General features: G+C 34.5%; 1 protein-coding gene and 1 long non-coding RNA gene across 2 annotated transcripts; both read right to left on the reverse strand.

The window, feature by feature from the left end:
• Positions 1-7829: 7829 nt before the first annotated feature.
• Positions 7830-8225, reverse strand: LOC148784396 (uncharacterized). The gene has a single exon (XM_088876810.1). It carries the CDS (start codon positions 8223-8225, stop codon positions 7830-7832), a length of 396 nt encoding a protein of 131 aa, XP_088732936.1.
• Positions 8226-16987: 8762 nt separating this feature from the next.
• On the reverse strand, positions 16988-18625 carry LOC148784397 (uncharacterized). Its single transcript, XR_016063819.1, has 2 exons — positions 18583-18625; positions 16988-17237 (listed from the first exon to the last, which is right to left on the reverse strand). It is a non-coding gene; the product is annotated as an uncharacterized LOC148784397 (long non-coding RNA).
• Positions 18626-26462: the final 7837 nt, after the last annotated feature.

The following is a 26462-nucleotide window of genomic DNA, read 5'->3' on the forward strand; positions in this document are numbered from 1 at the left end:
ACGTATAAGAGCAATTTAAATTGAAAAAAATTATTTGACCTACAATAAATCAGTAATATGTCAATCAAAGGTAAATTTGGATTTTCATTCAATTTTGTTTTGCTAATATCAGCACATTTGATGAATTTTGACTAACGGGAAGAACTATTTGTTAGATGAAAATAAAACCAGAAGTACTAGATGTAATTTTTCAAATTACATAAAGTCTAAGTATAATTATACCGAACTTAAAGAAAAGGCGGTCTAATTATCCCAAAATAAATACATATTTAATACTATAATGTAAAATAATCTGATTAAAGTTAAATGAATGTCTTATTTTTTTAATTCTATTAAATAATCTGATAATTTAACTTATATGTTTGCAAAAGTTATGATTAATAAATGATTTAGTATTTTTTATGTTGTTCTATACATTATGATATAATACTACTTATTTTACATAATTAACAAAATAATAATTTAAATTGCTATAGCAGTATCATAATTATTTCATAATCAGTTTGGATTTATTTTCAGAAAATTATGTTTTCAATTACATATATATTTATATTATTAAACAATTTTTTTATATAATTAATTCAGAACAAAAAACATTTGTAAGATAATCTTCTTTATAGTAATGAAAAATTCCAAGAAATACTGGATATTTTTTATATGTTTTATACTTTATTAATGAAATATGTAAATTAGCAAGTTATGTATAAATATTTACATAATTTAATTTGTATCTTTACACATCTTTGCTACCTAAACTAATCTATTTTGTGTAATTAGCATAAGTAAGAAGTTTTTAAAATTTTATATTTTGTATTAATCGATTAGTAAAAATATTTAAATATTATTATACATTCAATTTCATATTAATTGCCATTATACTTTCATAATTTATAATTTCCATTATACTTTCATAATTTATTAACTACTTTTGATTAAAAAAAATGTATATATATAAAAAAAAATTTATGATTAAACATAAGGTAAATCTTTCTTTTCTTTGTGTAATATGTTTAATAAATATTCTTAAATACATTAATATTTCAAAGTTATCTTCCCAATCAAAATTTTAAATTTTCTTAATAAAAAACATTGAGTTCGAACTTAGTTTTTCCTTTTCAAGTTATGTCGAGCCCGAACTTGAGTTTGAATCTTAAAATTTTGTCGAACTTACCCTTACAATTACCCAAAAGAAAATAGAAAACAAGATGCCAATGCTATATAATTACCCAACACGACTCGAACTACATTTTCTATTATAATTCTTGTTGCATCTTCTATTTTATTTCACATATACATATCACGTATATAAAGATTATGTTATTAATTTTATCTAGGGAAAGGATTTTATACATGTCAAAATAGATATATGAAACTAAATAGAAGATGCAACAGGAGTAGAAAATCCAATGTGAACACAATCAGGATAAACCGCATAATGATGTGGCAAAAGTGATAAAAAATATAATTAAGAAGCATAATATGTTTGCGGTGTAGGACTCCTCTAGGAGTGTCAATGGCCGATTAGGACGATGAGTTTATTTTGGCGCTTTCCCCATTGCTAGAAACGCTTGAAGTACACTGGATCAAGAAATTCTCTGGCAATCTCTTCCTGTACATAGTACAAGTATGGGAAAATAACATTTTTCTTCCCATAAAATAAAGCCGTCCACTTTTGGTCCCATTGGCTATGGGACTATCACTTTTGGTTATTAACTTTCAACACTTAGCACTTTTAGTCTCATGACACATTTTTATTAGATAATTAACGAAAAAAACTACGTGATAGATAAGTGTTATGGGAACAAAAGTGCTGTATTTTTAAGTTCAGACTAAAGTGAGAGTGATGTAACCAAGGGACCAAAAGTGTAAAGGCCCAACAACCACGTGTTTTCGTTAAAATACCTAACAGAAAGGTATAATGAGACCAAATGTGTTACTCTTCATAAGCTACAGGGACAAACGTGAGAATTCCATAACCAATGGGACAAAAAGTAGAAAGACCCTAAATTACGATACAAAAAATATTATTTTCTCAACATAGTGCAAGTGTCATAGTGCAACTTTAATTGCATAATGTATATTTAAGGAATAGTAGAACGCTAAATGGTTAAAAATACTAACTTACTGGGCGAAACATGCTATTTTTCCGACATAGTACAAGTAACAACAAGAATAACAACAACAACTATGTAGAAGAAATGTCAATATAATTTACCTTTACAATCATGTACATATTAGCTTCCGCTTTTTTTTTCTTCTTTAGTTCTTTCTCTTTTTTCTCCCTCTTCAACCTCTCCTACACGAACAAAAAATTTTACTAATGCGAACTACATAGAAAAAGAATAACAGGGTGTTTGGCTAAGCTGATAAGAACATGGTTGAAACATTTTATAAGATGTTTAGAACCCCATAAGCTGTTGAGAACCATTCAATAATTCTTTTTTTTTTTTTTTTGAAGAGCTCATGAGATCCTAGGTAAGATGTTTTGGATCTCATAAGCTCTTTAAGAAAAGGTTAACTTCACCTCTCTTGTTTTTAAAATATCTTATATGTTCTTCAAATAATGTCCAAAAAATAAAAACACACTCATAATTTTGTTAGTATTTTAATTTTAACCTTCGTATAATTTACATAACCCCAAAACAAAATTATCTATTTGTATAATTTTAAATTCTAAGAGTTTGATCAATTTTTTGGTTATTATTACAGTATAAAAAGCTTAGGCTGAATTATATTTTGCTCTTCGAACTACACCCTTTTTTACACTTCGCTATAGAAATTATTTTTTGTGTCAACTTACCATATCACCTTTGCAAAATTAGTACTTTTCCATATATGATCGTCCTTTTATTGATTTTATGCCGAAAGAACATTACATGTTGTGCATATGTGAAAAATATCACATCACATAACCCTTAAACATCACATGCACACTGGATGTGATGTTTTTTCGATAAAACTTGGTTGAGAAATAGTTATAAATGGCAAAGTGTAAAATTTTATAAAGTTAAGATGGTAAGTTGACACAAAAAAAGTTTAGATGCCAATGTATAAAACGGTCATAGTGCGGATGACAAAATATAAGTAATCCAAAAGCTTATTATGTCTAACACTGTAATGTCATACAACCTCAAGCATCATATTTATCCAAATAATTTAAGAACTTATTTTTAAAATAAGAATAAATATCTATAAAATCTTAAAATATCCTATAAGATCTAGAAGCATAAGATGTTTCAATTAAACTTAGCCAAAAATCCTCTAAGTTTCTTTTATAAAAGTAAAAATGACTTGAGCTGATTTTTTATCAATCCTTAAGATGCTGAGAAATATCTCTGTCATTAATGTCGCACAGTGTTTTATCCTTGTCACTTTCACGTGTGTACACCAGCATATAGGCATTAGACTGCCCTGTAAACTTGAGGGGGCATTATCTGGATTTGTCGTCATTACATGCTGTCAAGACATAAATGTAAAGGTAAGAAAGTATCAACAAGTTTAAACAAAAGTAGGAAAAATAAAAGGAAAACTTACTTCTTCTTTACCTCCATAAAGCTCGTCTAAAGCCTTTATTATGTCTTCTATTGTCACTCGTTCATCGTCGAATTTATACCTGAAATCATTCAGAATGATTTTCTTTATGTAGTTTGCAACGAGAGATCTACATGTAATCTATTGCTAAAAGCAGAAAATTTGCATTTTTACATCTTGAGAAAATAGCATTTTTGGTCCTATATGTCTGGGCCTTTAACAAATAGTCCCATTTGTTGTGATTCTCTCACATTACAACCTATAAGTTCAAAATTTTCTCATTTTTAGTCCTCATCATACTTTTTCGTTCAATAATTAATAGAGCTGTTAGAAGGTTTTTAAGGGGGATTATGACGGTTCCATTAATTATTGGATGAAAAATGTACTTAAGGACTAAAATTGAGAAAATTTTCAACTTATGTGATACAATGTAAGAAAATCGTAATAAATGGGACTAAAGTGAAAAAGGCCCTAACATATGGGACCATAAATACAATTTTTTCTTACGTCTCACAAGTTAGTCTTTGGCAATATCTGGTCCCATTGTTTTCGAAATCACCATATTGCATTCCATAACTTCAAAAAGTTTGGATTTGCATGCCAAGCCTTAATTCTATTAAATTTATTTCATCAAAAAATTAATAGTGTACCAAAATCTCAAAGAGGCTAACTTGTAGGACGTGAAATCAATTTTTTCCTAAAAAGCATTAGTTAATGGCCTAATAAAAACATAGTGTGTCAAATGAAGCTAGTTAAGTTTAAGCCTCTCAGACTATACAAAGCTAAAGAACATTTACAAATATAGAAATGAAATTTTTTATGGATTAAATTCCATAACTAACTCAACGCCACTGGTTGGATAAGTTGGCCGTATGAAAGCATAATAGTGTCCGGCGTGCACCCACCACTATGGACCAAAACACTGCAAAGAATGAAAATACTCAGAATGAAATGTAACTAAGGTTTTGCAAGTGTGAAGAATAAGAAAATTTAGAGATGTTGCAATTTGAATAAGAAAATAATCCCAATGGTCAATTTTCGCTGGAATAAATTTTTTGTCCTATATTTTTTGAATTTTGGCATTACCTTTATCTTACTGGACTTGCAAAATAGGTCCTATGGCTTTCTATTATTTTTACAAATTTGGTCGATACCAGTGGGAGCGAAAGTATTGTTTGAAACCTAGATGAATGGAGGTTGTCTGTACACAAACATTGGGCTAAGATGCAATCCCCTGTGGAGAAGCTCTGAGGCCCCAATGTTGATCTTTAAAGCAGATGTACATTGACGTAATCCTTCGGTCCCCTCATCCGTCCTTCGACCTGTTTATGACAAACTCAAAATGCCATTTCATGAATTGATAAAATAGTTGAACCGATACGAGGTAATGATTGAAGAATCTGCACCGTCAGTATTGAATTTGGAGGATTCAACCTCAAAAGCGAAAGGCAAGGGAGACAGACGCCAAATGAGAAAGAAGGATGAAGCTAAGTCAGCCATTGCAAGCATTTTCAGCGCTCCTGTCGCCTTGATGGGCGAGGGTAGAAGGAAAATGGAATAATGGTTTGGCAGTAAAAATTTACTTATGATGTTTGCATAAAATTGCCAAAAGTCATTAGACGAGATTACTATTCTTATTCCCAAGTTTTGGACACTTGCTCTCGAAATGCATTTCCACAAATGATTTGGAAAACAGTCATAATTGAAAAACGGTTAGGACCGAAAAACAACACCTGGTTGTTGGGTATGCTACCTAGCATAGTCGCACCACTAGTCACCGTAGAGGATAACAACTGGGCTACGCACAAGATAAAAGGCCTGAGATCTCATTACAAGCCCAGGGAAAAAATCTTAGACACCATCATTGGCTTTGAGTGATGGTAGAAAGATGTAATATGTGGTTGGACCGCAGGAAATAGGCAGAAACAAAAAGTAGACCTATAAGACCTAGCCGATATCGCAAATTGCTCATAATCAATTTAATATGGAAACATGAGTAATTGGCTTTAAGGTCAAGTGGGAGATTATTGGGATGGGTGACCAAAAGCCAATTGAATTGGTGGTTTTGAGAATTATTGAAGTAATCTTTATTTAAGCAATGTTTTCCCGACGAATATGATAGGTATTCTTCTTCGGCACACGTATCAGTTGTGCTTACCAAATTACGTCAAGCACTGTTTTGACATCACAACAGATGCCCACTGACCACTTCAACAATCACGCAACAGTTGCACTGCGGATTGGATGGCGGTCATGAACCAACTGCCAAGGATTGGATTTGAAATGTTCTAAGTCGAGGGCCTCGAGACTGGGCATCGAGAGTCCTACTGAGACTCGCATTAAGAGTTGCATTCATTTGATGAGTGTCGTGTTTCATCGGCGACAAATGTGGGATGTTTATGCAATCTTAGTTGGTCGATTGGCAAGGTGTGGAATCGATTGAACTGACTCGTGGGGATCATTATAAGGAAGACTTGAAGGCTTGGTCGTTAATAGTCGAATCCCCGACTTTGATAGTATGAGGAGTAGTCCTCAGACATGAGAATCATGACAGTCACGTGCATGCGATGACTGTATCTTAGATTTCTTTGAGAAGTGATCGTGTCAGAAACATGGTCATCATAAGCCTTGTCTAGTGCAGTCAATATATGTAGTGAGGATGGTGAGTTCCTTAGAAGAGGATCCGTTCCCTGTCAAAATGTGACAGAGGTATTTCCTATGCACTTGGAGATGTGTCTACACTGTACAAAGCTGTGGCCGCAGTCGTTGATCGAATAGGAAAAAGAGGTTACTATGTCGAGCAATTTGGCATAACGCGATCTCAAGTAATAAGCATAGACACCTAGTATAGGATGAGAACCGACACCCAATTTCATGCCCTAGACTAAGGCCAAGAGATGGTAAACGGAAGGACCATAACTGTATGGACTTGAGAGCCTAAAAATTCACATGGATATTCGTCTAATCTCTAGTTCCAAAGACCGTTGCTAAACGGCCACCCATGGTGACGAGCTTTCTTGATCAAGGGTTGATAAAAAATTATTAATTAAATTGAATTTAATTAATAATAGTGTTTGACACTAACGCAAGTCTAGCTGAAAGGTGAATCTAAAAAGTCACACACAAATCACCGAGAATGGACGAGGAATTAATTCCTTAAGTAATTGGATTACTTATAAATAAGACGGATCCATTAGATGGATAAGCCTAAGAATAAATTAATAGGATTAATTTATGATGGGCATGCCTTTATTATTTATTAAGTTGGACTTATTAATTAATAAAGACTTATTGGGCTCATATGTTTAATGATTTAAATATATAATGGGCTTAAGTAAGTGGGCTTTAATTTAATTGAATTTAATTTTATTGGGCCTTGTATTTTAATTAATTAAAATCGGTCCAAGCCCCTTAATTAAGTTTGTGGAAATGATTAGAAAATAAAATTATTGACTAACAAATTAACTTTTTGAAAGTGCCATGTTAGTTATTCTTTATTTTGAATAAAGAATTTTATTATCTTATAGATGGTTAAATGGACCTACACATATTTTAGTGCATTCATACAAGGTATATATATGTTTATTGGTTATTTGGAATAACTAATGAAAAAAATACATAATACACATTATAATTTCCTACACCCTAACTCCACCTCTCGGCCAACATTCTTGTATACACACTTGGTGTGTATTTTTCTCCCTAATTTTTTTCTACCAACGAGGATTCAGCGATCCCAAATTCCGGTGGATGTTGACGCAACTTTAAAGGGCTTCTACGTTGAAACCTTGCGTGAACGGGTCAAACAAAGGATATTCGAAATAAATCAAATCAAAAGGTAATTCTTGATTTACGATTTATGTATCTCTCATTTTTCATTCAATCATAGCCCCAATTATTATATTGTTATATTTGCATAACTACATCGAACGCTCGGGAACTCCAAGGGTACAACCCTTGAAATTCTGGTTTTATTAAGTTTCGTTTTAATTTACGTAATTTTATATTACTGCTTCCGCTTGCGCGTTCCCGGGCCGATCCAGTCGTTTTTTCATGGTGCTTTCAAATAGTGGTTGTGACAGCTTTTCCCTTGCCATTTTTCCTCTTCCACCGTTCGACCCTCTTGCCTTTTGCTTTGGAGGTTGAAGCCTCTCCTACCAATACCGCCGACATAGACTTGTGGGTCATGGCCTCATATTGGACCAATATATTAATTAACTGATGAATAGACTTCTCAAGTCCGTTCATGTTGTAGTTAATAATAAACAGGTCGTAGGACAGAGGAAGCGACTGAAGGATCATGTCAAGTACGTGTCATTGTGAAACCCAACTTTGAGGTCTTCGAGCTTCTCCACTAGGGATAGCATCTTAGCCCTGTGACTTTGTACAGATGATTCTTCGGCCATCTTGGTCTCGGAGAATACTTTTGTGGCGGCATATATAATATGCTTATTAGGAATTGCATAAACTTCCTTCATGTGGAGCCTTATCGGGAGAACATGATCCAGTCTATCATATTGCTTTTGGATGTCATTAGACGTCGAAGCCAATATGATACTACGGACCTTGCGGTTGTCCTCAAGCCACTTCTCGAACGTGACACGTTCTTTAGGCGAAGAATATTTTGGCAAGGCTATTGGGAGTGGCTTGTCCAAGATATAGTCCTGGTTCACGAAATCTAGGACAATCCTCATATTTCGCAGCTACTTGTTGTAATTTGTGCCATTGAATTTGTTAGTCTCCATTATTAAAGGGTTCTTAGATATGTTCTAGAAAATAGAAAATTAAATAAAAATCAGCAGATGATTGTAATATTCTGAATTAAGGGTCTTCGCATTAATGTACAAAGGAGTCAAATGATTCTCTCATGATTAGCGTCTGATTAGGAGGGACACTTACCGATGAAGTATTTGGAACTCCCCCTTATATCGTTGCGACTTACTCTTTTGGATTGTATACCCCTACTTGACAAACTCGATCAGTGTATCAAGGGTTGGGAAGGTACGTTTTTATTATATGCGGGACGAGTACAACTTATTAAATCTGTTCTAACTGCTCTTGGTGTATATTGGGCCGCTACTTTTATTTTGTCTAAGGGTGTCTCTCGGGAGGTAAAAAGCGGCTGAGGGCTTTCCTATGAAAGGATTCAACTTTTCGTGGATATGTGAAGGTCGCTTGGGATTGTGTATGTCAACCTATTAATGAAGGTGGTCAAGGCAACCAAGACATCACTGCCCTCAACCGTGCTCTTATGGGAGTTAAATTATGGCAAGTTATTCAGGGTAATAGGGCATCTATCTGGGTGGATTGGATCTATCACACGAGACTGTGAGATACTTCTATCTGGACGGTGTCAGATCGAAGGGGTTCATGGGGCTGGCAAAAGCTCTTCCATCTTCGGCCCCTCATTCGACCATTTGTTGAGTATGTTATTGGAGATGGGGCTACGTTCTATTTATGGCAGGATCCTTGTCATGAGCTAGGCCCATTTATTCGATAGTTTGCAAATGGACCTAGCCTCACGAATACACGGCTGACAGACAGAGTTGTTGCTTGCATTGGGGATGGACAATGGCGTTGGCCACTCCTGTGATCCCACGCATACCCTTTAAGATCGCTTACGGATATTCAGCAGATTATGCATTCCCTTCCACACATTCATGGTGGTAATGATCGTATTTTAGGGCAAACTCATACATTGACTCCAACGTCAGCTACGGTACTCCGATCGCTCCGAATTGAGGGTCCCAAGGTAGCCATACATGGTAAGCTTTCTACCATGGACAGACCTTGGTTATCTCACTTGGATAGCTCCTGTGGTGTTTTTACGGACGGTGCAGTGGAAAATCACAGCCACTTATTCTTGCACTGCCCCTATTCGAGAAGTTGTTTGCAGGTGATTTAACTCACACTTCGTTTCCCATAGCCGAACCGCCCGTGGCCTACCGACGTGTTGTGGGCTGCTAGCAGGCGGAGGGGAAAGCACATGATATATGCGTCCTATCGTGCCTTACTTGATTCCTTGATTTATCACATCTAGCGTGAGCGTAATCTTCGACGTTTGATGGGAGCCATCGTGATTCACGGACTTTGGGTACACTTATTCTTGATGATGTGGGATAGAGGATTCTTACTGTTGAACTGCCTTATGCTGTTAGTACATGCACATTTTATCGTTTATGGAGGATTCCTTAGTTTGTCAAGGAATCCACCTAGTTGATGTTTGTTGTACTGTACTTATGTACCCCCTTTACTTAATGAAATTTATATTTACCGAAATATTATGAATTAAGCTTAAAGACTTGGTATTTAGTCTTTAACACTCCCACTATTTATACGAAAGCCCACCACTCTCAAGTGGGATTTCGGGAATAATATTTCCTAGTAAGCTTAGGATCCACAAGTGAATTTGTCATGCTCCAATTTTACGATTCAAATTGCAAAGGCCTCGTGGGATGTATTCAATACCATTCTCATTCCATGAAATTTCCAAGATCCTTTACTTCACTTTTTCACATGATTCTGAGACTCCAAGCGAATCATGTTACTTGGTGTTAGGCCCCATCCATCAACCTAATCACATTTCATTCGTCGTCCCCCACGACTCGTGAGACAGGAAAACAGTGAACATGTTCCTTTGTTCACAATAATAGTGCAGCTTTCCTCTATCCTAAATGTATCACGACTCATGAGACCACACTTGGATATCGATAGCTTCCTCACCACATTGCTGTGGATGGAAGGCTTGGACGGATCGAAAACGGTGTTGTGGATGGAAGGTTTGGACGGATCAAAACCATTTCGATCGAAGTCCATTATAGGCCTAATATTTAACTTGGTCCAACCAAATGAGAGTTAATATTGAGTTTTTAGACCGAGACCTCTTCACATATTAATATTGCATGAACAAATATCAAATATTTAAAGCATTCAGTAAACGCATCGCATGCAATGAAACCTAGCAATCCCTATTGGATGATCAAGAGCCCAACCTATGTGATTCACTAAACCCGCAATGAGTCTAAGGACTGTCTCAGGTGACCCTATGCTATTACAATAGTGATTTACCCATCAACATATAAATGGGCCTTCAAACTCCTTCCTTCTTCGCGGGCCTTCATCTCCATAGGCTTGCTTTTACATAAAACTTATAAAACCTCACCGAAAATCAATGTTACTATAATTACAATTGAAATAAGAAATCCTGATAAAAAATCGGGGGGATGAGAGAAAGCCTTATTATTCCAAGGCATAAAAAGAGAGAGAGGAGAAAATAAATCACAGGGACACACAAGCCCACCCAACAAAATAAAATGCCATACAAGCAGTCTAAGGCTTCGTGGTCATCCATTAACATTCAACTACCACATAATAACAATTAATCATGCTAGATAAAGAAAAAATTGGAACATCCCAAGAAAAACAACATGATATCCAATATCACGACAAACAATTATATGCAAAAAACAACAAGTTTAATATTTGCAATTTAAAAGGATAACAAAGTTTCATGCATCCAATGCACGCAAACCAACCAAATAAATTAAAGCAATTTAATTCTAGAAAAAAATCTAATATTATCCAAAATTAAATCACAAAAAATAAATATCTTTAAGAAAATATGGAGAAATTAGAAAATTCAATTTTTTGGAAGAAACGGTAAAAAACGGCCTAGCCGTCGGCCGCAGTGACAACACTCGCCTAAGAGCGCACGCTCTACACTGCCAGTCAGCAGTGCACTACTACAATACCTTAAAAAATATTTTTTTATTTATACACATTAAACTGAAAATAAAAGTAAATATTTTACTAGAAAATTCAATTTTCTTAAAATACTTAAATCATCCAAAAAATTACAAAAATTGAACAAGTTAATTTTCTCATATAATTATACAAGAATAGGCAAAATGAATAACATGATTCAAAAGCAATAAAATCACGTTATCATGCTTATTCACATCGAATCGGTCAATGATACCACTTGAAATCAACAAAAATGTGAGTGGATTGCCCCGAGAATGCGCAAGCGAAAGCGGTAAATACAAATAATTAAGAGCGATCATTCTAAAAGTGAAAATTTGTATAGTTCAACAAACTTATAACATAATACTGGATAATAAAATTTAAGTAATGTGATCTCAGAGTAATTTTATTAACTTAAAGTAATATATCAAACATCAAAATTTAAATTTAATGACACAATTAATTAATATGTACATAATAATTAATATTAATATACAGTTTAGTAAAATAAAATAACATTTATGTTTTATGATGAACTAGAAATTTTAATATTTCTTCTTTATGTAACAAATTAATTCACAGAGTAAACAATTGACGAATCAACAAAAACACTTGAAGGAAACACAAAATATTTCTTTTAGAGTGTTCAATCTAAATCTTTCGAGATCTTTTAACGCTAAATTAGGCTAGTTGGACAAGCATTTCAAGAAATATGGTACTCAAGTAAAGAAACATTAGTTATAGTTCAAAAGCAAGTATATACCTTCTACCATTTTGGTGGGAATAATAGTTGTAAAAAGGTTGTAAGTTTAGCTGTTCAAAATTGAAAGTATTTGAAGCAAAATTTAAAAGTGAAAAAAAAAAAAACAGTTGAAATTGGACTATTTGGATAAACAACTTTACACTATATGCATTTTTTTCCTATATATGCATTGTTGGCAAAATTGTATTTTTAGTTAGGAATTCAATACTTTTAGTCTTTTATTTTAAATAAATATCAAATTGATCCTAAAATTCAAAAAGTCGGGCATATTTAGTCCACTGCTTTATGGAATTTTCGAAAATAGTCTCAAAATGGGGAAAACCCGATACATTTAGTCCTCTACTTTATGAGATTTGTGGAAATAAATGTGTCATGTTTTCTCAAATTTTCGACCATTTTGAAAAATTCGTAAAGTATATGATTAACTTTGTCGGGTTTTTCAAATTTTATAAGCATTTTAAAAATTTCGTAAAATAAAGTGTTGAACTCCTATCCTATGGAACTAAAACTGTAATTTGGGCATGCACTATTTTGTAATTCGAGAAAGGAGAGACTAAAACATTCCATCATAGATTAGTTGAATTTTGTAGAAATTTCAAGTTTGAGAGAGAAGACAAAATCTCCATTCTCAAATCAGTATAAATACAAACCATCATTCATCATCGAGAAAAATACAATAGAAGCTAGTGTATAAATAAAAGAGAAAGGAATCTAGCTGACAAACTACAAACCAACCAAATCTAGGAACAACAGAAAAATTCTAACAAACAGATTAATAATACAGAAAAGTACAAAAGATCAAAACTGTACAAAAAAGACAAAAAAATATGAGATAGCTAGCGACCTACAGGCTGAGGTTGTAAGCGACCTGAAGAGCAACGATGCAACCTCGAGGACTTGCACATTCTTCACAGCCCCCCCTTAAGCTGGAGCCAAGGAAGAGAGGCCCAGCTTGGGAAGGAAGCGAGCAAAATCTGCAGCAGTGAGGGATTTAGTGAAGAGATCGGCGACCTGAGCAGAACGGGGAATGTGAGAATAAGCAATGAAGCCAAGTTTGAAGTGATCGCAAACAACTTGGCAGTCGATCTCTAGATATTTGGTGCGCTCGTGAAAAACAGGGTTGGCCGTATTGTGAAGGGCAGCCTTGTTGTCACACTAGAATGGGATCGGGAGCAAACTAGGAATGTCGAGGCTGTGGAGTAGGAAAGAGATTGAACGGAGCTCGCTGACCGTGGAAACCATGCTACAATACTGCGCTTCGGTAGAGGACCTGGAGACCGTGGCCTGCTTCTTAGTCTTCCATGAGATGAGAGATGACCCAAGGAAGATACAAAAACCAGTGATGGAACGGCGAGAATCCAAGCACGACCGCAGGATACATCAAACCACAAGTTGTTCCGAGCCAGAGGAAGGGAAGGAAAGACTAGTGTGGGATGTACCTTTAAGATATCGAAGGATGTGTAGCGCATCAGAAAAGTGAGAGGTGCAAGGTGATTGTAGGAACTGATTGAGCTGTTGAACAGCGAAAGAGATGTGAGCAATTTGTTGGTGAGCTCTAGGTTCCACTACATAGAAGCTTGCTTGAGTCCCTATAAAGACCTCTACAAGCCTAAGATATAGTTATCGTATGCACGTGACTGCCGTGATTCGTCAAGTTTGAGTACTACTCCTGCACTATCAGAGCTGGGGATTCGAGTCATACCGACCAAACCTCCAAGGCTTCCATATGACGACCCCGCGAGTCAGTTCAGTCGATTCGACACTTAGCTAATCGACCCGTTAAGGTTGCATAAACGTCCAACGTCTGTCATCGATGAAACACGACACTCATCAAATAAATGTGATTCTTAATGTAAGTCTACATAGGACACTCAATGCTCGTTCTCGAGATCCTCGACTTGGAACATTTCATACTCAACCCTCGACAGTTGGTTTCAGGACTGCTATCCAATGCGTAGTCCAACCGTTGCCCAATTGTTAAAATGATCTGTGGGCTTTGTTGTGATGCTTAAAAGAAATACAAACATATATATAATGAGCATAATAAAGGAAATGCCAATAGCGAATACTTATTTTATTCACTGAACAAGTATGCCAATCTAATTGGCTTTTAGGTCACCTATTCTAATATTTGTTGTTTGTCATTCGCCAATCTTTATCAAATAATATTAAATTGATGAATATGGTAAGTCTATCAAGTAGGCAGTGTGTTTCGTTTTGCTTACCACTGATATAGAACAGGGTTTCAATGTCACAACGAAATACCTACACACTTAAAGGTGAAACCCGTGGAGTTAGGCTGCGCATAGCTTTGGCAGCTATGAAACAAGTCCTATGGGTCGGTGTGAAACTTTTCAAGTCGAGGATCTCAAGATCCTATAGAGACTTAGACTAAGTACTGCAGCCGTGTTTCATCGGTAGGAGACATAAGTCATTTGTGTAGTTTTAGTAGGTTAGTTGATAAGATAGTCTGCGGACTGAACTGACTCACTGAAATTGTCATATGGAAGCCTCTTAAGGCTTGGTCACTATGACTGGGATTCTCGATTACGATAGTACGAGATTAGTCCTCGGACTTGAGGAATCACTATAGTCATGTGCATACTAAGACTATATCTTGGATATGATGAGCAGTGGCCATGTCGTGAGGCATGGTCATTACAAGATTTATCCAGTGCAATCAGAGTTGGTAGCAAGGATGGTGGATTCCAAGAGAGGATCTGTCTCTTGCTAGTATATGAAAGAGAGTCTCCTATACGCTCTAAGATGGTTTAGACTCTAAAAGTCTTTTGCCAAAGCGATTGATCGATAAGGGATAGGTTTCCTAGATCAGATTAGTTGATGAAACACATCTCGAGTATCAAGCATAGTTCCATAGTCAAAGATGGGAACCGACGCCAGATTCCATGCTCTAGACTAAGGTCGAAAGAAGGTTGACAATAGGACCGTACTCGTATGAATTCAGAGCATAAATATTTACGCCATGTTTCACCTAGTCTATAGTGCCATGACTGTTGCTACACGGCCACCCATGGTCACAGGCTATTTCTAATTATGGGATAATCAGAGATAATTTATTAAAATTAATTTAATTAATTGTATTGGTCACACACACCCAAGTCTAGCTGAGGGTGAACCTAAAATGTCACATCCTAGCATTATAATGGGATGGAATTAATTCCAGAAGAGTCGGATTAATAAATTAATTTTTAAAGAGAATAAATGATTGGATTGTTTATTTAGACCAATGCATCGGATGAATGACATGAAATTTAATTAATTGGATTAATTAGAATTTCAAGTTAGCCATTAAAATTAATTGGATTAATTTTATTGGGCTTGGTCCGATTTAGAAATTGGATTTATAAATTAAAGAGAGATAATAAAAGGCTTGGATTATTTACTTGGATTAAATGATATTTTAATGTTGGGCTTATAAATTAAACTAGGTTTGATTTGAAATCCATAAGACGTGGTCTTGATTTAATTTTAATTAGTCAAGCCCGGTTCTTTAAAATGCAAGCCCTAGGCCTTCGTTAGACCATGGCTAGGTTAACTCCTCCTTGGGTGTGGTGTGGACGAATTGGTACCTTAAGGCGCATTGAAATCAGTCACAAGGTGGCTTAAAAGTGTTAGATGATTGTTGGAGTCTTGCTAGGTCAAGACTCCTTGGTGTAGCGTGACTAGGTCACATATAAAACACTTAAAATCAACCCTAGCCGACTAAGAAGCTCCATGCAGACCTCACCCATGAAATTTTACTCTCTCCCTCTCCAAAAACTCTCTCATGACCTTAGTGATCGAAACAGAAACAAGGATCAAACATTAATCAATAACGGTATTGATTCTTGTGCCTCTTTTGTAGTTTTGCTAGCACGATATCACTACATCCTTTTAGTGGTGGTGTGTTATTCTTTGGAGGATCTCCAGATCAAGATCTTTCCATGGACGGATCCGAAAATGGAAGCGGAGAGGAATCAACGCTTGTCGCCGAATAAGAAGGACAACGAGGGTAAATTTCATTTACTTTTATGCTTCTCGTTTTTCTTATATTTTTCTATGGTACTTGTTTTTTATTTTACACCGAACGCTCGGTAAAAGATCTAGGGTACACCTCATTACTGGGATTTAATTATTTGCTTTAATCGTAATTATTTTATTTTTTGCGGTTCCGCGGCGCTTCCCAGACTGATGCACTCCCTTCAACATTAGGGACCTTCTAAATTGGCAAAGGCCTCCATTCTAATGAAAGTACTATATAGGGCTTGCCAGGAGACTTTCTGAAGTAGTATTATTAGAAGCTTATTGAAGAGATTGTACCATTATTTATTTTGCCTAAATACCCGAGGTATCCAAGATACTTTTGTATTTATCGACAACAACAAGCATTCTTCACTAACAAAAGCATTACTTTGTCTGTTGGGACACAGTCTGTCACTATTTCAATTTTTGTATGTGTGGTCACTGCGTACCGTAGATCATATTTTAGATGAAGGGTGTACGTAAAATTCTAGAACCTACTGACATGTATAAGTATTGGCTCTCCCGCATCAGGTACAATTTTTGCACCCAAAATCTTAACACTCATTCTCTATGAGACCTTGAGCCCCATATTAACTTGAACGTTAGAGAGTCATCATTGGAACCCATGTTGATTGGCCTTGACACTCTCTTGTTTTGCAGAATTTGGCATACCTCTGAGAGCATATTTCGAGTATTAGGAGTAGTATAGACCTTAAACATTCAATATAGTGATATACTTATAGCAGATAGCTTACTAAATGTTCTACGTACAATAATATTATATATATATATATATGCATATAATTTTATATAAATGTATATATACATACACACTGACTGTAGCACCCCCTTCGCTACGAGGGCTATATCTACGCTAAACATCATACTTATACTAATCCCTGTGTTTAAAAATATAAATGCACATAATAATCATCTAATTAATTTGCATACGTAATCCCAACGTCATAATGACATAATCAACCCACAACATCATATATACAAATCAAACACCATAAGTAATCCGCCCAGTAAATCTCCACGCCTACGTTCTCTTTATACAATAAAATGTGTTTTGTACTCTAACTGACAAAGATGAGAAAATAGCATACTGGCCCGACATGCCTGAGTATAGCCGGTGAACCTAATCTTCAACAATTAGACACCTCAAAGTCTACTCCTGAAAGAAAATATCAATAGAGGGATGAGCCTGCCACTTAATAAGTAAATAACCAGCCTTATCTATATATGTATACCAAACACAGCAAAATAAGATAAGTATGCAACATGCACGGAATACAGTCAATTCATTTTCAACATAATAAGTTGTAGTACACTATATAGCTATCTCGCAATAAGATAATCAAATTAAACTTCGTTTTTCCTAGTTTGCTTACCAGAAAGTGATATCGTGTTTTTTCCGTCAACTCAATCTCACCATTATATAAATTTAAGTGAATCTCCTTGACAACCGACTAATCAATCTCATTTCGCACATATCACTTCCATTTCGCACATAGCATTTTCATATCACACATAGCACTTTCTTTTCGCACATAGCTTTTTCATATCGCAGCATCGCTCTTTTCATATCATATTTTCGCCTCATAGGCGTTTCAACACATCAAGGGGTATTCACACCACAATTATATTCAATTTCCACCACTCCCTCATTTCCACATATCACCATTCTTGTAAGCAACTAGTAACATAAAATAATATATCAACATATTCTCATTTTCAGACATCCACAACACATAAAACAACAAACATAATATTTCAACGTATTTTCTCATTCCACGTACACAATATCGTCAATAAAATCAAATCATTCACCACTTATATATTTTCAGATAAATCAATGTTAGCATGAACCACAAAGTCATAAAATAGTACTACCACAAATAAGGAGAACATATATAGATAATACTAATTATTTGCTTACCTCAACCTCACAACGTTTCTTTCTACTCAATCGCTAATTGTCAGTCCTTTCACCTCACCCCCGTATCCCATAATGAGTTATACCACACACAATTAATATATCGAGAATATCGTAATTTCTATTAAATGTAATGTTGAATATCATTTGTACAATTTTCAATAATTCTTTAATATTCCATTTCTCTCAAAATACAAATCTTCATTTTTTCTCTTTATTAACACACCATTTATGAAATGTAATTTTCGGAATATTTCAATGAATTTTCTATCAATTCCTCGCTATTGTATGCTTTAATTGAACAATAATACATACAATTGCGTATTTGGTTAACAATTCCGATGGAATTGTACAAATCAGTTATAGTAATATTCAAATATAATGAATTTAATAATCTAATTAACCAACGATATCATTTTTATATCCGATTCGATATTTAATTCGACACTATTTTAAATAGCCAAACTCATAAAATATTTCGATTAAATAGTACACCGCTTAGCATAAACAACATTTAATAAACGGACTAATTAAATAATGTAATTATATAAATTAATAAAAATTAAATTATACTTCTTCGTACCTCTGCTTCTTTTCCTTTCACCAAAAGTGTGTGTGTGTGTTGTGCAATGTGTGTATATTATGTATGTGTGTGTGAGTAAAGAGAGGAGACTGAGGCGGTGGGGAATGGCCCACCTCCCACTTCAATCCTCTCTCTTTTTTCATATGTATATATATATTATTCATTAATATATATATACTAATATATATATTATTTACTAATACATATATATAAATAATAATATTATTATTATTATTTATTTAATTAGACTTTTCTTAAAATATTCATTACGTCCCTCCTAATTTCTTAATTAATATAATTTGTTCTCAAATATTATAAAGAATTTCAATTTAATTCGTTCAATGTTATTACATTCCAATTATGGCCCATAATTTATTTATCAAATAACTACGTTTCATAAAAAATTTACCAATTGATCCCCCAATTATATATTATAATTTTTGGGGCGTCATAATTCTCCCTTCCTAATAAAAATTTCGTTCTCAAAATTTAACTAACTTACCGGCTCAGACAATAAATATGGGTATTTTTTTCTCTCACGTTTTCCTCAATTTCCCAGGTGGCTTCTCTTGGAGAGTGATAACTCCATTTGACCTTCACCATAAATATTTTTTTACTTCTTAATTTCCTTGCTCAACTCCTTTACCTCGACCACCTCTACCTCGTCCTCCACTCGTACCTGCCGGTCATGATTCAGGATCAGAATATCAGGGGTTAGAATCCCAAAATAGAAATGCCCTACAACCAGGAATGAACCTCTTTATGCAACAGTTTGTAGAAATAATGCAGGAGAACATGAGAGAAAATATTCATATTTATTCATTAAGCCGGTAAGTTAGTTAAATTTCGAGGATGAAATTTTTATTAGGAGGGGAGAATTGTGACGCCCCAAAGATTATACTACATAATTGGGGGATTAATTGATAAATTTTTATAAAATTTAGTTAATTGGTAAACAAATTATAGGTCATAATTGGAATATAATAAAATTTGACTGAAATAAATTGGAGTTCGTTATAATTTTTGGGGGGAAGTTATATTAATTAAGAAATTAGGAAGGACATAATTGATATTTTGAGAAAAGTCTAATTAAATAAATAAAATAATAATAATATAATATATATATATGTAAATAATCTATATATATTAAGTAAGTAATATAATATATATATATATAAATGTAGAGAGAGAGAGAGAATTGAGAGTGGAGGTGGGGCCACAACCCCCCACCGCCTCACTCTCTCCATTTCTTTTGTTTCTTTTCTCTTAAATACACACACACACATTGCACAACACACACACCGTCTTGGTGAAAGGAAAAGAAAAAAAAGGAATAAACAGAGGTACGAGAATTGTAATTTTAATTTTTATTAATTTATATAATTATATTATTTAATTAATTTATTTGTTAAATGTTGATTATATTGAGCGATATACCATTTAGTCGGAATATTTTACGAGTTTGACTGTTTAAAATAGTGTCGAATTAAATATTAAATTAGATATAAAAATGATATCGTTGGTCAATTAGATTATTAAATTTATTAGATTTAAGTATTATTATAGTTAATTTATATAATTCCATCAGAATTATTAACCAAATACGCAATTATATGTATTATTGTTCAATTAAAGTGTATAATAGCGAGAAATTGATAGAAAATTCATAGAAATATTCCGAAAATTATATTTAATAAATGGTATGTTAATAAAGAGAAAAAATGAATATTTGTATTTCGATAGAAATGAAATATTAAAGAATTATTAGAAATTGTACAAATGATATTCAATATTATATTTAAAAGAAATTACGATATTCTTGATATATTAATTGCGTGTGGTATAACTCATTATAGGATACGGGGTACAGTAAAAAGACCGAACCACTATCTATTCGATAGATAAAAGCGTTGTAAGGTCGAGGTAAGTAAATAATTAGTATTATCCATATATGCCTTCTGTATTTGTGGTTTTACTGTTATATGAATTTGTTGTTTATACTGACATTGATTTATCTGAAGTATATGAGTGATGGATGATTTGATTTGATTGACGGTATTGTCTACGTGGAATGAGAAAATACGTTGAAATATTATGTTTGTTGTTTGATGTGTTGTGGATATCTGAAAATGAGAATATGTTAATATAGTTGCTTACAAGAATGGTGATATGTGGAAATGAGGGAGTGGTGGAAATTGAATATAATTATGGTGTGAATACCCCTTGATGTGTTGAAAAGCCTGTAAGGCGATATGAAACAAGCTATGTGCGTAATGAAAGTGCTATATGCGAAAAGAAAGTGCTATGTGCGATATGAAAATGCTATGTGCGAAATGAAAGTGTTATGTGCGGAATGAGATTGATGAGCCGGTTGTCAAGGGGATTCACTTAAATTTATATAATGGTGAGACTGAGTTGGCGGAAAAAGCACAATATCACCTTTTGGTAAGCAAACTAGGAGAAATGGAAGTTTAATTGATTATTTTATTGTGAGATAGCTGTGTGGTGTACTATAGCTGATTATAGCTGATTATGTTAGAATTAAATTGACTGTATTCCATGCATGTTGTTTACTTATCCTATTTGGGCTGTGTTTGTTATACATATATAGATATGGCTGGTTATTTACTTACTGAGTGGCAGACTCATCCCTCTGCTAACATTCTTCTGCCCTCAATGCCGCTTCCAGCAGAGCACCATAACTCGGAGGTTTAATTGCTATTTTCTCCCGAATCTCAAGTCTCAACCCCCTTCAAATCTGTCTCTTCTCAATTCATCGGTACTCACTTCTTCTAGGGCATATTTTGACAATCTCACAAATTGTAGTTCATATTCAGCAACAAATAACTCATTCTGTTTTAATTCAAGGAATTCAACTTTCTTACGGTTTCTGTAGACCGGTGGAGTATATTTGTCAGCAAATTCTTTCAAAAAGTCATTCCACGTCAAAGTAACAAGTCGGTTCTTGCTCCATGGAACTGTTTCCCACCAGTCTAAGGCATCTTTCTCCAGTAAGGACACTACGTACCTCAACTTTTGCTCAGAAGTACACTCGATTCTGTCCAACACCCTTTCCGTGTTTCTCAGCCATTCCTCTGCTTCAGCAGGATCAGTTGTACCGGCAAATACCTTCACCCCCTGTCTCCTTACTATTTCATAATTTTTATCAATAATTGCATCATGTGGTTGTGATTGTGGCGATGGAGCCATCCTCTTCATCATTTCTAGGAACTGTTGCATAAAAGGATTTATTTCTGGTTGGGGGCATTTCTATTTTGGGATTCTAACCCTTGATGTTCTGATGCAGAATCATGACCCTGCACAAACTCTAATGACTCAGTTGGGCCAATAGCGTCCGTTGACTCTTCCATCCTATATGAAATACACACATGTGAGTAGATTCCTAACATATACACCTTACATATAATATTACATTTCGTCTACTATCCCAAGAAAATCTAATCCTTGCTCTGATACCACCTAATGTAGCACCCCCTTAGCTACGAGGGCTATATCTACGCTAAATATCATACTTATAGTAATCCCTGTGTTTATAAATATAAATGCACATAACAATCATCTAATTAATTTGCATACGTACTCCCAATGTCATACTGACATAATCAACCCACAACATCATATATACAAATCCAACACCACAAGTAATCCGCCCCAGTGAATCTCCACGCCTACGTTCTCTTTATACAATAAAATGTGTTTTGTACACTAACTGACAAAGATGAGAAAATAGCATACTGGCCCGACCTGCCTGAATATAGCACGTCGACCTAATCTTCAACAATCAGACACCTCAAAGTCTACTCCTGAAAGAAAATATCAACAGAGGGATGAGCCTTCCACTCAGTAAGCAAATAACCAGCCTTATCTATATATGTATATCAAACACAGCCAAATAAGATAAGTATGCAACATGCACGGAATACAGTCAACTCATTTTCAACATAATAAGATGTAGTACACTATATGGCTATCTCGCAATAAGATAATCAAATTAAACTTCGTTTTTCCTAGTTTGCTTACCAGAAGGTGATATCGTATTTTTTCCGTCAACTCAATCTCACCATTGTATAAATTTAAGTGAATCCACTTGACAGCCGGCTCATCAATCTCATTTCGCACATAGCACTTTCATTTTGCAAATAGCATTTTCATTTCGCACATAGCACTTTCTTTTCGCACATAGCTTTCTCATATCACATCATCGCTCTTTTCATATCATATTTTCGCCTCATAGGCTTTTCAACACATCAAGGGGTATTCACACCACAATTATATTCAATTTTCACTACTCCCTCATTTCCACATATCATCATTCTTGTAAGCAACTAGTAACGTAAAACAATATATCAACATATTCTCATTTTCAGACATCCACAACACATCAAATAGCAAACATAATATTTCAACGTATTTTCTCATTCCATGTACACAATATCGTCAATCCAATCAAATCATTCACCACTTATATATTTTCAGATAAATCAATGTCAGCATGAACCACAAAGTCATATAATAGTACTACCACAAATAAGGAGAACATATATCGATAATACTAATTACTTACTTACCTCAACCTCACAACGTTTCTTTCTACTCAATCGCTAATTGTAAGTCCTTTCACCTCACCCCCGTATCCTATAATGAGTTATACCACACACAATTAATATATCGAGAATATCGTAATTTGTATTAAATATAATATTGAATATCATTTGTACAATTTCCAATAATTCTTTAATATTTCATTTCTATCGAAATACAAATCTTCATTTTTTCTCTTTATTAATATATCATTTATTAAATATAATTTTTGGAATATTTCTATGAATTTTCTATCAATTCCTCGCTATTATATTCTTTAAAATTGAACAATAATACATATAATTGCGTATTTGGTTAACAATTCCGATGAAATTTTACAAATTCGCTATAGTAATATTCAAATATAATGAATTTAATAATTTAATTAACCAACGATATTAATTTTGTATCCGATTTGATATTTAATTCGACACTATTTTAAATAGCCAAACTCATAAAAAATTCTGATTAAATAGTACACCGCTTAGCACAAACAACATTTAATAAACGGACTAATTAAATAATATAATTATATAAATTAATAAAAATTAAATTACAATTCTTCGTACCTCTGCTTCTTTTCCTTTCATCAATATTGTGTGTGTGTGTATTATGTATGTGTGTGTGAGTAAAGAGAGGAGAGTGAGGTGGTGGGGGGATTGCCCACCTCCCACTCTCAATCCTCTCTCTCTTTTCGTATGTATATATATATTATTCATTAATATATATATACTAATATATATATTATTTACTAATACATATATATAAATAATAATATATTTATTTAATTAGACTTTTCTTAAAATATTCATTAAGTCCCTCCTAATTTCTTAATTAATATAATTTGTTCTCAAATATTATAACGAATTTCAATTTAATTCGTTCAATGTTATTACATTCCAATTATGGCCCATAATTTATTTATCAATTAACTAAGTTTCATAAAAAATTTACCACTTGATCCCCCAATTATGTATTATAATTTTTGGGGCGTCATACTGACACACATCTATTGCTATTTTCTGCAGTTCTTTCTCTAACATATTTTATATTTATATCATATATAAATAGAGCAATGTGTATTCAATTTTGACATGAATAGATTATCCTTGTCATATATAATTTCGTTCTTAGGGATAACAACATTAGACAGATAAAATTGAAAAAAAAAATTCGATCATCCTCACTTATATATATATATATATAACCAATATAAGACATATTAGAGATCGAGGTATTTTCAGACATCTATATATATATAGCTTCTTTTAGAGTGTTCAATCTAAATCTTTTGAGATCTTTTAACGCTAAATTAGGCTGGTTGGACAAGCATTTAAAGAAATATGGTACTTAAGTATAGGAACATTACTTATAGTTCAAAAGCAAGTATATAGCTCCTACCATTTTGGTGGGAATAATAGTTGTAAAAAGGTTGTAAGTTTAGCTGCTCAAAATGGGGAAAACTTGATACATTTACTTCTCTACTTTATGAGATTTGTTGGAATAAATGTGTCATGTTTTCCCAATTTTTGAACCATTTTGAAAATTTCGTAAAGTATATGACTAAATTTGTCGGGTTTTCCAAATTTTATAAGTATTTTAAAATTTCATAAAATAGAGAATTAAAAGTGTTGAACTCCTATCCTATGGAACTAAAACTGTAATTTGGGCATGCACTATTTTGTAATTCAAGAAAGGAGAGACTAAAACATTCCATCACAGCTTAGTTGAATTTTGTAGAAATTTCAAGTTTGAGAGAGAAGACAAAATCTCCATTCTCAAATCAGTATGGAGAAGGATTAATCATCATTAATCATCAAGAAAAATAGAATGGAAGCTAGTGTATAAATACAAGAGAAAGGAATTTAGCTAACAAACTACTAACCAACCAAATCAAGGAATAACAGAAAACTTCTAACAAACAGATTAATAATATAGAAAAGGACATAAGAGCAAAACTGTATAGAAAAGAAAAATAAAAGGAGGTAGCTAGCGACCTACTGGCTGAGGTTGTAAGTGACCTGAAGAGCAGCGATGTAACCTCGAGGACTTGCACATTCTTCACAGCCCCCCCCTCAAGCTAGAGCCGAGGAAGAGAGGCCTAGCTTGGGAAGGAAGCGAGCAAAAGCTGCAGCAGTGAGGGATTTAGTGAAGGAAGCGAGCAAAAGCTGAGCGGAACCGGGAATGTGAGAGGGAGCAATGAAGCCAAGTTTGAACTGATCGCAAATGAGGTGGCAACCGATCTCCAGATGTTAGTGCGCCCGTGAAAAACAAGGTTGGCCGTAATGTGAAGGGCAGCCTTGTTGTCACACTAGAATGGAATCGGGAGCAAACTAGGAATGTCGAGGTTGCAGAGTAGGAAAGAGATCGAATGAAGCTCGCTGACCGTGAAAAACCAGTGATGGAACGGGGAGAATCCAAGGACGACGCCCAAGATGCATCAGAGTAAACACAACTTGTCTCGAGCCAGAGGACGGGAAGAAGAGACTAGTGTGGGATGTACCTTTAAGATTTTGAAGGATGTGAAGCGCAGCAGAACAGTGAGAGGTGGAAAGTGATTGTAGGAACTGACTGAGCTGTTAAACATCGAAAGAGATATCAGCAATTTGTCGGTGAGCTCAAGGTTCCACTTCATTGAAGCTTGCTTGAGTCCATATAAAGACCACTGCAATATGCAGACATAGACAGGGGTACATCAGGTAAGCCCTCAGGTGGATCCATGTGCACATCATCATACAGAAATCCATGAAGGAAGGCATTGTTTATATCCAGTTGGAACAGGGGCGGGAGGCTGTCAAAGATAAGAAAATTCGGACAGTAACGGATTTGGCAACAGGAGAAAAAGAATCAAGATAGTGAACTCCGTCAATCTGCTTGTAGCCTTTGGCCACAAGGCGGGCCTTGTAGCGATCTAGCGATCCATCTGGGTTCAACATTAATTTGTAGAACCAGCGCGACCCGATAGGTCGCTTCCCCGGAGGCAATGGTGCAAGAGTCCATGGGTTATTAGCAGCCAAGGCCGCAAGCTCCTGGTTCATGGAATCCACCCAGTTCGCATCCTTGCATGCCTGAAGATAAGTCTTTGGCTCCTGTAAAATAGATTAGTTGGCAATAAAACGTATATGTGCAGCACTAAAGGATGTAGGATGGCAGGTAGACTGAATTGAAGAACAATGACACAAATAATCCTGAAGCCAAGATGGTTTAGAGGTGACTCTCTTCGACCTGCGAGGTTGACTAGGGGAAACAGGAGCTGTCGATGTAGGAAGTTGAGGTGC

Source organism: Sesamum indicum, linkage group LG13 (genome assembly GCF_026168435.1).
Source record: "Sesamum indicum cultivar Baizhima isolate 11 linkage group LG13, ASM2616843v1, whole genome shotgun sequence".
Lineage (NCBI taxonomy): Eukaryota > Viridiplantae > Streptophyta > Magnoliopsida > Lamiales > Pedaliaceae > Sesamum > Sesamum indicum.